The sequence below is a fragment of the Giraffa tippelskirchi genome, chromosome 6 (genome assembly GCF_054371585.1).
Source record: "Giraffa tippelskirchi isolate mGirTip1 chromosome 6, T2T-mGirTip1v1.2.pri, whole genome shotgun sequence".
NCBI classification, from domain to species: Eukaryota; Metazoa; Chordata; class Mammalia; order Artiodactyla; family Giraffidae; genus Giraffa; species Giraffa tippelskirchi.
The window spans coordinates 46,635,286-46,648,754 of record NC_137280.1 but is presented as its reverse complement, the minus strand read 5'-3'; the positions used below and the strand labels follow the sequence as shown (position 1 = coordinate 46,648,754).

General features: G+C 38.8%; 1 protein-coding gene across 9 annotated transcripts in view; it reads right to left on the bottom strand.

The window, feature by feature from the left end:
* The window catches only part of ARFGEF1 (ARF guanine nucleotide exchange factor 1), a 127,709-nt gene that overhangs the window by 37,267 nt on the left and 76,973 nt on the right, over positions 1–13,469 (bottom strand). For all 9 annotated transcript variants that reach the window (XR_014057302.1, XM_081503148.1, XM_081503149.1 and 6 more), the window contains 8 exons: positions 12,525–12,624; positions 12,283–12,422; positions 12,066–12,174; positions 11,171–11,372; positions 6,072–6,183; positions 5,531–5,736; positions 5,179–5,263; positions 1,422–1,593 (listed from right to left, as the gene is read on the bottom strand). Coding sequence is in view for 8 of the 9 variants with exons in the window: in XM_081503148.1 (XP_081359274.1) it covers positions 1,422–1,593; positions 5,179–5,263; positions 5,531–5,736; positions 6,072–6,183; positions 11,171–11,372; positions 12,066–12,174; positions 12,283–12,422; positions 12,525–12,624 (1,126 nt within the window). In the remaining variant the exon portion in view is untranslated. The remainder of the gene's footprint in view (positions 1–1,421; positions 1,594–5,178; positions 5,264–5,530; positions 5,737–6,071; positions 6,184–11,170; positions 11,373–12,065; positions 12,175–12,282; positions 12,423–12,524; positions 12,625–13,469) is intronic.

Genomic DNA, 13,469 nt, shown 5'->3' with positions numbered 1-13,469 from the left:
TAACGAGGAAACAGAGGCCTCACACTCAGGGTGACTGCAGAATTCCAGCACCCTGCCACCCTCTTCCCACACCCAGCCTTCTCAGTGACTTCCTACCACTGTATACAGAACAGGCCAGAGAAAGAGGGATAGGAAGATATCATTATGTGGGTATGAAAAAGAAAATGAAATCAGATAATTGGCATCTACTCAGGTGTAAAAATGAAATCCTGATCAATACACTTAATGATTTTTTAAGTAGAAGAGAATGACACTACCATGTGAACTGCTGACTGGTGCTGGACTGCAGTAAGAGCCAAGGAGGCTGACTTCTGGGTCGGCCTTTGCCACTCGTCAGGTTTTAGGTACAGAGATTTAACAAAAGCTTTTGCACTGCACTCAGCTCATAGATTCTCTGATTCTAAGTGTCCTAATTTCTCTGCACTTCTGATTCCTTGTCTATAAAATGAGGGAGAACTTACTAAAATTCCTCAAAATCACTCCCATACTCCCCAAAAGAGGCCATTTATACTCCACTATTTCTTCTAACGTTATCTCCCGAGTCTCTGACTCCCACCTTGTAATTCTTCATCAACTTCTAGAAACACACATATCACACAGGCCTTCTGGACTCTCTTTCCTGTCAACAGCCACAGTCTATGGGGTCGCAAAGAGTCAGACACGACTTAGCAATCGAACACCAATAACCTGTAAACAGAATTTTGCTGCTGCAATCTGTTCTTTTTGATGAAGCTTGAGATTTCATTTCCAAGTGGAAGCTGCTCAGAAAGGCAGGAGCTCTCCTTCTGTATTACTGAGCCACTACCCTAACCTCACGCCTGTAGTCTGATTTTAGCTCTACTTTAATCACCACTGTCTACACATACAGAAGTTGAGAATGGAGCCAGGCACAGGTAGCTCCTGACGCTGGTCAGATCTAGGAATGCCAGAGTGATATAATTTGTGGTGCATTTCAAGTAGTGATTTCCAACCCCCCAAGCTCCCCCATGATCCTAACCTTCCCTATCTCCTTGAATCACCCCTACTTCTAGCTTCTGTTAACATGTAATGATAGGTGAACCAATGGAAATAAGTTGCTTGTAGACAACAAGGAGGCAGAAGAAAGAAGAGTTGAAGTCTGACTACTGGGGTTGCCTAACCAATCTGTCTGTTCTCCAAGTCCATGCTGAGATTAACTGCCTCGTGGACAAGTGTATACTCAATACATGCTAATTCATGCATAGTATGTACCATTTTCCATTTATCATTGGTCAGTGCTATCTTTCTTCAGGATATGGAGAAAGACATAATCAGATCATCAAACAATATATTATAATACTTTTCATTAGAATAAGTGATACTTGGTCTACTCTAACTTAACTTTTTAAGAATCATATTTTTTCCTCCTAAACAACCAGGATTCAGTTGATCTGGACACTTACTCTGTTTACTTGACTTTGCAGGGATTGTCAGTTCCTTCGTTTCTTTCATCGATATCTTTTTTCCAGCTATTTCATTATAGATGGCTGACAGATACTCTTCAGGGAGATCTTTACTGTCATTGATGCCTCTATTCATCTTAATGTACTGTTCCTTGGTCATTTTATTTTTAACCTAGAAATGAACAACTGTTATAATTCTTAAAAATGAACAGAAAAATACTCATATAAAAGAATTTATAAATACTTTGAGACAGCAAGTGGAAAATACTAAACAAGGCAGACATTAAAGTGAAAATAGGAAGTCACAGAAAATGAGGACAATGTAGCAAAGACCTAGGTTGGCAATATGCTAATTCACCTTGCTGTGATGTCCCCCTGAGTGATCTGTGATAAGAAAACAGGCAGATGGAATAATGAAATTATTTTTGCCCAAGGTTTAAGAGCTCTAGGCAGCAATGATTTTATGAAACAGTGGATGTGAGAGTAACAAAACCTTAAATTTATTTAAAATCAGGTAACAACCTTGCTGACTGACTCAGCATGGTTAACTGAATGCTAGGTGATGTGAGCAAAGTATTCTTTGAACTTTTCATCTTGTTTAAGAGTACACACAACAGGAACATCATGCTACATACCACGGTTAAGTCTGTGGAGTATAAATCTGTAGTATGTAAGATGGCAGCCCTGCCACTGAACTTGGTAACTAGCACAACCAAAACTTTTCTGCTTTACATCTCCAAACCCCATGGATAAAACCCAGAAGTCATGACATCTCTGAAGATACATTTACTTATTATTAAATATATTCCTATCACTTTCCACAAAGAATTTAAGGCACCTTTAAAGATAAAGCTCTTGTAAATTTTTAAGGTACATAGAATAACAATCAACCCCAGGAATAAATCATCAGAAGTTTGCAAAAATAACTATAGAGAAACCAGAAGGTCCAGAACACCTAGTAACTGGGATACAAACATTTAACTAGTTTTGTGTTTGTATGTGCTCAGTCGTGTCCGACTCTTTGCAACCCCATGGACTGCAGCCCACTAGGCTCCTCTGTCCATGGAATTCTCCAGGCAAGAATACTGGAGTGGGTTGCTGTGCCCTCCTCCAGGGGATCTTCCTGACCCAGAGATCGAACCCGCGTCTCTTACGACTCCTGCACTGGCAGATGGGTTCTTTACCACTGCACCACCTGTTCTGACTACTCTGCAAACAGATCTTTGTAGAATGTCAGAAAAGATGAGAGGAGCAGTTTTCCTACAAAAAAGTAAAAATATTACCATAAAAGTTTTCAAATGTAATCATTATTACTCAAGGGAAAACGCTCTAATATACTAAAACTTTAAGAACTTGAGTTAAGGCACTTAAAAAACATTAAAAGAAAGTCATTTCACCTAAATTTCTAATGAGTACTAAAAAAGCAATGACCCAGGGACATCAAAATAAATGACCATACAAGTGCTTCCAGTAAGAGGCTACAAGAAGATTAACATCATTGGAGATTCTGAACATGGTACAATGTTTTAACATCATATCATGAGAGACAGAGACGGACACAAAACAAATCTTGGCAGAAAATCTGAAGTAGCAATAAAGTATATTTGTGGATCTAGGTTGGGAGGGAGGGGAAGGAGCTCCCAGAAGATTAGAGAAGAGAATACATTAGTTTCAGGTACAGACAATAAAACCACACTGCTCAAATGGAACACTTCTGCCATAGCGGGGTTCTGGGACTAGTGTAAAACATAATCCTACTTTTCTTCTCCAGCTCATCTTTTATGGAACACTTTACACTTGACATTTATTCTCATGTGCTTAAATTAAGCTGTGCCTAATTAAGCTTTAATGCTTAAATCTCTTCAAGCCAATTGTTACCACTGATGAAGATGAATAAACAAAAAAATTTAACATGTTCTAAATATATCTCAAAATTTTAAAACTGATTCACACTACATATAAAAGGTAGTCTAACTATAAATGTTCTAGTTAGAAGAGGAACATAAATGACTTGTGAAATTCACTTATATTTTAACTCCGAAAACAATTAAGAATGCAGAGAATTAGTTTTTAAGAAAATTCTTTAAAGTTACTTGTGTTCTTTAAAAAAAAAAAAGCTATCATTTGTTACAGTTCATCTGGTCCTGCATCATAAATCACATGGGGTCCTGATTATGGGGTTCAATTTTCTAACAGGCCACCTATCCTCACAGGGACTCCTAAGCTGTCTGAGAGCTGGCAGGCTGAATGGGAGCAAGGACACCAGCCTCACAGGGAGCAGCATCTCAGAGGCAGCGAGCACTGCTAGAGTGGGACTCCAGGCACATGGTCAGTGACAGCAACAGGGCCACAAAGACACAACACTGATTTCAAGAGAAAGCTCCCTAACTGGTATGTGGTTCAGAAATTTGTAACAATCTGGAAACTGTGAAAGAATATTCAAGGAAGTTTTAGAAGAAAATAACCTACACGAGAATGTACATATATATATATAAGAATGTATGAGGAATCTAAAATATGGCGCAAATGAACTGATCTACAAAACATAAAGACTCAACAGACATAGAAAAGAGACTTGTGGTTGCCAAGGGTAAGGGAGGAGGAGAAGGAAGAACTGGGAGTATGGGATTAGCAGATGTAAACTATTATATATAGGATGGATAAACAACAAGGTTGTACTATACAGAACAGGGGATTATATTCAATATCCTAGGATAAACCATAATGGATAAGAATATTAAAAAAAGAATGTCTATGTGTATAACTGGGGCTTCCCTGGTGGCTCAGATGGTAAAGAATCTGCCTGCAACGTGGGAAACGTGGGTTCTATCCCTGGGTCGGGAAGATCCCTTGGAGAAGGGAATGGCAACCCACACCAGTCTTCTTTCCCAGAGAATCCCGTGGAGAGAGAAGCCTGGAGGGCTACAATCCATGGAGCTGCAAAGAGTCAGACACAACCAAGCGACTATCACTTTCACATATGTATAACTGAGTCACTTTGCTGTCTAGCAGAGATTGGCACAACACTGTAAATCAACTACAATAAGAAAGAAAATTAAGAAGATATGACACAGATGTGTTTAACGTTGATAATTCATTAACAGAACAAAATCTGTTAATAAAAGTATGATCTTCTAAAAACAAAGGGAGGCAGTAAAATGTAAAGTTACTTTTGGTTTAGACTGAAAAATCTGACAGAAAACTCTTGATATGAAAATATTAAAATAAGTCTTTATCTGTAGACTGCTTTATAAAACCATGGGAAAAAGTGTCATGCTAGATAATGAAAGCCCTGGAAGTGAGTTGCTTCTACAATACTGCCAGTAGTAAGCCAAAGACAAATTTTAAATGATTAAAATTTTACATGTGGTCAATACTTTCCGTATCAATCCTGCCTAAAAAATACATATCCTAACAATTCCTATAAAGTTTAATCTCAAACTTTACAATTTGTCCAGTTCATCTCAGCTTAGTAATAAGTATATAGTTTATTTCTTAAGAGCAACAGGTATCATTAGTAGTTTATTCCTAAGAAGCATTAAGAAATTATTGCAAATAGGTTTATTTATAAAGATAATTTTCCCCAAGTTTTTGGAAACTAAACCTAAAACCTTAAAAATAATGTTTTTATTAGTGGCTATCAGAAATCAAGTGACAGTTCCTTAATATTCAAGAACGAATTACAATTTTATGAAGCAAATGAAATTTAAACACTTCTTGGATGTCTGATATTTTAAAATTATGGTTAATACCATACCTGTGGACTGTGAAGGTCTGTGGTAAGCATGATAATTGAATAAGCCAAAACATAAGCAGTATCCGCACTAGCAAAAAGGGTTTGTCTGGAAAAATAAATGTGTCATGTTATAAACTTATACTGTTTACATGTATCATTTAAATAACTTACCTCTAACCCCACATCACTTTTCATTTTCTCTCTCAAGATTTATGTTCTATCTCATAATATTTTATGGAACTGTCTCATCACTTCCAGGTCGCAGACCATCTAAGTTCCCTGGGGCAGGGGATTATGGATCACCCGAGGCTCCCAGAAGAGGGTCTGGACACAGCCAGCAATCAGTAAACATTCGACTCTGAATCCTGCTTACCCTTGGTTGCATTCTAGATATCTTGCAGCAAATTTTTCCATCAATCGATCAATTTTCTGAGCTTCCCCTGGAAGACGGAATCCTTCCAGAAACATACGAAGGGCTGAAACAAAATCTTTTCCTGAAAAGTCATGTTGGTCCACATAAGCGTACATGACTTCTTTGTTAAATTTATCGTTATCTCCCAGGAATTCACCCACTTGAGTCTGAAGAATAAAAGAGAAATTGATACCCTAGTGGAACGTTGCATTTCCCACACACCCAATTTTTTAAAAAGCAGAGAAGCCCATAAGATCTACAGTTAACTAGTCCATTAACCACAGGGTTAATTAACTATTTTGAACATGAAGTTAAACGTACCAAATGCATTACAAAACAAAAAATCAAGATTTTTTTTGAGTACAGAAAATTAAAAAGCAAAATTAAGAACAGCTAGCTTATTTTTACATACTTAGGAGGGCATTTGAAAGGGGCAGCAACATATTAACTTAAAAAGAAATCCTATAGAAAAGGCTAGGATGAAGTAACATGGTGTTCTTACAGAGTCTAATCTTTCCTCTTGGTGTAAGAACTGGGCAATGTCTTCAGGGGTGGTGCCAAGCATCCCTTGTTCTTGGAGGTACTGGATTCCTCTCTTTGGTTTCTTAGTAAATCTGGATGATGTTAAAGTTAAAAGGAACATTAGAAACAGAAAACCATTCATAATCCCTGAAAAGATCTAAAACTACAGTAAATTAGCTTTCCAGCACTTAGAAAACAGTTTACTTAAAATAATCAATGAACAAATGCACAAAAAATAACATATTATGCAAAGTTTTCTTTATTTTTTCTTCTTAGACAAGAATCTCAAATGGAGGGCAATCTTTACCATTGATACAGATCATTTCACATGTTATGCGAGATAAGGCCCTTCAGTAGATGAATTGAGTAAGGATATGAATACTAAACATCTCATGCTTTTAATATATAGTTTCCCTAGGTGCTCAAGTAATCTTGGCTCATTCTCCTTTTATCCAATGATTAATTCTAAGTTTCCTGCTTTTAAAACACACAACTGGAATTTTGGTGACTGTTTTAACTACAACCTGATGGCATTATTTCCTTTATAAAAAAAATTTATACACCCAGTGTTTTCAAAATAAAGTTCACACTGATTAGACAGACATACGAAACCTTCCTCCATACAGCTCGTTCCTCTCTCATCCACCTCCATGCATCCCCTTCTCATTCCCTAAACAAAAAGCATTTGCAGCATCTTATTTCCTCCACATGCCCTTGTGCTCCATTCACTGGGGAATCCTCCTCCATGGTTTAATATCCAAGTCAAGTGTCACCTTGCTGTTTCTAAATCATTTCCTTTCTCCTTTCATTGGTCCAATAATTAGTTTGGGGCCCCATCACCTGTCATCTGGGTATTGCAAGAGCTCCTAATTGGTCTCCCTATCTCTTGTTTTGCTCATATTCCAATAATTTCTTCAGCTTGCTGGCAAAGTCACGTGTCGAAAACAGAAATCTATCACTGTTGGTCCTCTGGCTTAAAATCCTTCAATAGCACACCAACACCGAGAACAAGACAAAACCTCCTTCACACGGAGAAAAGAGGCCCCTGTAGTCTGGATCCAACTCAATGCTCTCATATCACCTCCTGCCACTACCCAGCCACCTCTGCCCCAGCCGCGCTTAACCATGGTCCTCAAACATCCTCTTGTCCCTCTGCAAGTGCCATTCTGTCTGTCTGAAATGTCCTCCCCTGCTCTGTCCTCCCAACACTCCCCTAATCAACTCTTAATTAAACTGCTGCCACATACATAAATCAAAATCAAGCATCCTTCCCAGAGATAAACACAACCTCTGCTCTTGAGAAGCTCTCACTCTAATTGAGGAAAATTTTTTTAAATTGTAATAGTAAAAATTATTTTTAAATTTTTATAAATTAAGAAAACATGTAATAGTGAAAATGCAACAAATAATGTATTATTGAGAAGACAGCACAGCAGAGGAGGTGACTGGTTAACAGAGATGACCATAATTGAGTTCCTAGGAAGGTGACTGTGAAACTGAGCTTTTAAGAATGCTTACAACTTTTATGAACAGTAAGAAAAATCATCCCAGACAGAGAGGAAGAGGTCATACTAATACACAAAAGCATAAAACAGCATGATATTAAATAGCTCTGAATTGCTGGAAAAATCAGGTGAGATGAAGAAGTAACCTAAGAGTCCAGCAGATTTAAATCATGAGGGTATTATGTGCTATTAGAAAAAGCTGTGGCTTTATCCTCTCTCAGAGGGAGAGAGGAGGGAAACAGAAGCAGACTTTATTCAAAGAAAGATGACCCCAGCTAAGTGTAAGAAAAGACAACAGAATAAATGAGACCAAAGAAAGGCAAGTCAACTAAGAGAGTTTACTAGTCAAGGCATGAAATGGTGATGGCATGACTTGAGGAAACAACTGTGGGTGACAAAGACAATAAATTGCAGAAATATTCTGGAAGTAGAATCAATTGGATTTAGTGACAGATCAGATCAACTGAGGACATCTAAGGTAATTCCTGGGATGCTAACTCATAACTTAGTAGCATGCTGGGGTTACTAGCCTGGATGGGAAACAGTATGGTTTTCTGTTTGTCCTTTGCTTTGGGCTGTACTGGGGAGTTGATTATGGAGACTGATAAATATGGTTACAGACATGCCGAGTGTGAGAAGTTATGCAGTGTCCAGGGGAGATGTCCAACGGGCAATTAGAGAAGAGTCTGGAGTTCAGTAGAGTTTTTATGTGAAAAATAACACTTGAGGGTTGTGAGATGTAAGCACACAGTAGTTGAAGTCATGAGGGACAAACCCTGGAAATGTTAAGACATGTGGTCTGGATGAAGAGCCCATACCAAGACTGAGATGGCATGGTCAGAAGGTAGGAGGGACCAGACAGAGTGGTGGCATGAAAGGAAGAGCTGAGAAGAGTACCTTGCGAGCACATTGTGCTCACTGAAGTTGTGAAGCAGAATGCAAGCGCAGTGGCTGGGAGGATAACTGGAGGCAGGGGAGACATCCACTCAGGGGCAGTGAGTACTCCCTCACTCCTGAGTATTAATACTTCAAAATGAATTTTCCTACCTTGGCATAACCCTGTGTAACACTCCACTATGAACATCACTCAGTACTAGCAGAAAACATATTTTGCCCATGAAAGTGAAAGTGAAATCACTCAGGCGTGTCCAACTCTTTGTGACCCCATGGACTGTAGCCTACTGGGCTCCTCCATCCATGGGATTCTCCAAGCAAGAATACTGGAGTGTGTTGCCATTTCCTTCTCCAGAGGATCTTCCCAACCCAGGGATCAAACCCAGGTCTCCCACACTGCAGGCAGACGCTTTAACCTCTGAGCCACCAGGGAAGCCCATACTTGGACTGTAGTATCGAATAGAAAAATAACCTCAGATATGCAGATGGCACCACCCTTATGGCAGAAAGTGAAGAAGAACTAAAGAGCCTCTTGATGAAAGTGAAAGACAAGAGTGAAAAAGTTGGCTTAAAGCTCAACATTCAGAAAACTAAGATCATGGCATCCGGTCCCATCACTTCATGGCAAATAGATGGGGAAACAGCGGAAACAGTGGTTGACTTTATTTTTGGGGGTTCCAAAATCACTGCAGATGGTGACTGCAGCCATGAAATTAAAAGACGCTTACTCCTTGGAAGGAAAGTTATGACCAACCTAGACAGCATATTAAAAAGCAGAGACATTACTTTGCCCACAAAGCTCCGTCTAGTCAAGGCTATGGTTCTTCCGGTAGTCATGTACGGATGGTGAGAGTTGGACTGTAAAGAAAGCTGAGCACCAAAGAATTGATGCTTTTGAACTGTGGTGTTGGAGAAGACTCTTGAGAGTCCCTTGGACTGCAAGGACATCCAACCAGTCCATCCTAAAGGAGATCAGTCCTGGGTGTTCATTGGAAGGACTGATGTTGAAGCTGAAACTCCAATACTTGGGCTACCTCATGAGAAGAGCTGACTCACTGGAAAAGACTCTGATGCTGGGAAAGATTGAGGGCAGGAGGAGAAGGGGACGACAGAGGATGAGATGGCTGGATGGCATCACCGACTCAATGGACATGCTGCTGCTGCTGCTAAGTCGCGTCAGTCGTGTCCGACTCTGTGCGACCCCATAGACGGCAGCCCACCAGGCTCCCCCGTCCCTGGGATTCTCCAGGCAAGAGTACTGGAGTGGGTTGCCATTTCCTTCTCCAGGGCATGAAAGTGAAAAGTGAAAGTGGAGTCGCTCAGTCGTGTCCGACTCAGTGACCCCATGGACTGCAGCCGGCCAGGCTCCTCCGTTCATGGGATTTTCCAGGCAAGAGTACTGGAGTGGGGTGCCATTGCCTTCTCCGCAACGGACATGAGTCTGGGTAAACTCCAGGAGTTGGTGATGGACAGGGAGGCCTGGCTTGCTGCGATTCATGGGGTCGCAAAGAGTCGGACATGACTGAGTGACTGAACTGAACTGAACCTTCACGGTTCTTGGTAAACAGTCCCAAGTAGCAAACATGTGTTTGCCGAGTGACTTGCAAAATTTCAACATGGGCATCTGTTTGCACATACTAGACCCTGTGACCCCAGAAACAAGGACTGTTTCATTCATCAGGTTTCCCAGCACTCTGCATAATGTCTGCAACAGATGGGACTTCAATAAATACTGACTGAACAGTTAGAATAAATGAATAAGTGAAGTATTGATGGCTGTTTTTGAGGCTACCTTTGAGATTTTATAGTTTTATGACGATGAGTATGTATACATTTTATCAACTTTTTTTCTTTTACATTAACAGTGATAAGGGACTCCTGAACATTTAGCAAAAGCTGTTGCTTAAGATTCAGGAAGAGATGCTTTACAGTGGAGGTAGCAAGCCAAGTAAACATATAAGGGAATTTTTTTTTAACAGTTTAGATTCATGGATTGAGATTCATGGAGAAAGGCCAGCAAGTTCAATTTTCCTTAGAGAATCTCTTTGAAAGAAGAGATGGGCGATAAGAGGAAGGAAAGCAGTATGGGCCTTTTAGACCCAAAACAGCCCAGGAGCTGATAGCACACAGCTTAGCAGGAAAACTGACTTCACAAGAGCAGGGTCTGGTACAGTATTCAAGTCTGAAAAGGAGGTGATCACCTTATCAACATATAAAAATGCAAGCAGTAACAATAAATCACTAATAAGAGTAGCACATCTGTAACTGAAGTGGGGAAAATATAAAACCTATGAAGGAGCAACACTAGCAGGAGATGTTCTATACTTGAAATTTTTTGAGTTCTCACCTGCTTAGGGAATACAATGGGGGATTCTGTAACTAAGCTAAATGAACAAAGCAAAACTGCTTGGATGATGTTCAACTGCATGTAAAACATGATACAAAATTAATGCACATCACAAGGGTCTGTCTGGGCTAGACTCCAATGAACAAGGGGCACGAACTATGGAGTCACCAGAAGTCTTGGGTCTGGGAGAACTGTGCCCCATTTTATTCACTGAAGGGTGGGAGTAAGATGGGACTAAATATAATCCAAAGATGTAAAGAAACCCATGGCAAGGCAGCACAGAACTGGCAGAGCAATATTCAGTTACATTTCTCCTTAAAATCGTACACTCACAAGTCTATCCCTTGTTCTATTATTTCTTTTTGCTGCTTGAGGACTTCAAACTGCTCCGGATTATCAGTGCCAGACATCTGTGTGCTGTAGCTGCCTATTCCCGATGATGATGTTGACTCCAGGGAATTTAAACTTCCATATCTGTTTATTGTCTCTGGGTGTTTTATTTCACTCGTCTCTTGCTCTGAGGGTTTTTCCTGACCTGTAAGTAGAAAAACTGCCTCAGTAAATTATTCTGTCAAAGGAAAAAGATTTCTCAAATAAGGCAAGATACTTTCATGTTGCTTACATATCTATTATTTAATACAAATAACGTATTAAGTACCGTAACAGATCATACACACTGATACTACAACACACTGCAATTAGTATGTGTACAATTTGCACCATCAGTTCTTTTCACAACTACAGTGCTGAGTATCCACTGGGTTTCTGCTCTCAGCTCAAGGGACAGTTTTGGAATAGTTTTCCCTCAAAGGACTCTTAACTAAGATAACACCAAGATGACCCTGCAGCTATGAGTTTTTCTATGAGTAAGGGTAAATGTCAAACATAAATGAACAAGTCAACCTTCTTAAAACATTTCTGGCTTTTATATGTTTCTTCTATAATTATCCTCTAACAAAGTTGCACAAACACGATTCACTTTATTTTTTTTTTTGATTCACTTTAATATGATATTCAAAATACTTCTGGAAGATTTAGAAAGAAAAAAGTTTGGATAACTAAGTTGGGAAATTCATGATTTTAAGTTCGTTATTTAACTAACAGAGAACTCTGCTTCATCAGCTAAATGGGTAAAGATGTGATGAAACTGGTTCAGTGGCATCTGCAACCATCCTCCACAGTATCACTTACTTAAATGATGAAAAATTAGGTTCAAATATCAGCTTACCAAGAGTCGTCTGTGAGTTGGGATTCACATACTGATCCTTGCTCCATTCAACCATGCACTTCAAAATTGACACTAAGCATTCTAAACCTTTTTTCCTTAGGCTCAGTTCCTACAAAAGAATTCATAAAAACAATAACACAACAACAAATCTTTTAAGGAAAACAAACAGCTCTTCCTTGGCAAAGTTCCAATTTGAAAATGTATTTCAAGTTCTTACCTGAACATTACTCATACCGAGTTCTTGACTGCCTCGTCCTTGGGCGATTTTTGACAGATCATTTACTAGTCGTTCAAATATGTTTGCCGCATTTAAGTCACAATCATAGTTTACATATATATCCACTACACTCTGAGCATCTGTAACAGTGCATTATGTGAATTTTAACAAAAGGCATCTAGAATATGGCCTTTTAAATATCTCATAGTAAGAAAGAGATAAAGAAGGATAATTTCAAATACCTGCACAAATCCTTGTTAATGTCTGAATAACCATCCATTTGTGGTCAAATGAGCTGGTAGAGGTCTCCAAAATATATAGGAAAATTTCTTTAAAGAACACCTGTGATTAGGGAAAAAACTCTATTTAAAATATTGTTTATAATTCATATATGTGATTGTTTTGTAAATATCCCTAAGCTGTAAAGCAAAGATCAGGACCCAGGGTCCTGGGGTTCAACTCCTTTAGAGTTCTGTTTCTGAAAAGTCAGGACTTCAATAACGTGGGTTGGTCACCTCCACTGGCCTTTGCAATAAAAGAACTGTACTTCACACATCACTGTATTTTATCACACAGTCACTACAAAAGAAATCTGCAAAAAATCTGGAGTTCTGGGAGGTTATTTCTTAAATATATTTACAAAACTAATAAAACTTCTATTTCATTTTTTAATCCCCCGTAGACCATAAACTATATTCATCAGTTACATTTTTTCAGACATTATAGTACTGGGCAAGCCTGACGGTTCCTAGATTTTAAAGTAACTAATGTTATAATCTACACAATAAAAAGGATCTAATTCTCATATACTGTTATATTTTTATAATTATTCACACAAGTGGAAATTGCTTTTGTCTGAAAACTATAAAACTATTTCTAACTATTGTTTACCTCAAATAATGTCAAGCACAAAGGGTTTAGTTAACCTAATTAATTTCAATTTAAGAGCTAAGAATTTTCAGATTCATATTTATTTTGGAAAAGTAACTGTAACTTAAGAGGGGATGAGTGATAAAGAAAACCTAGAACGACATAGTAACTTTTATGGCACATGTTATTATGAATCAAAAAATTCATATTTATAATTTAGGACTACTAACATCTTCTCCTCCCAAAATGGGTGATGAACCCTTGTAATGAGCTTCTCTATGACTTGCCCAATGTCAGTATTTCCTGTAAGGCTGTAA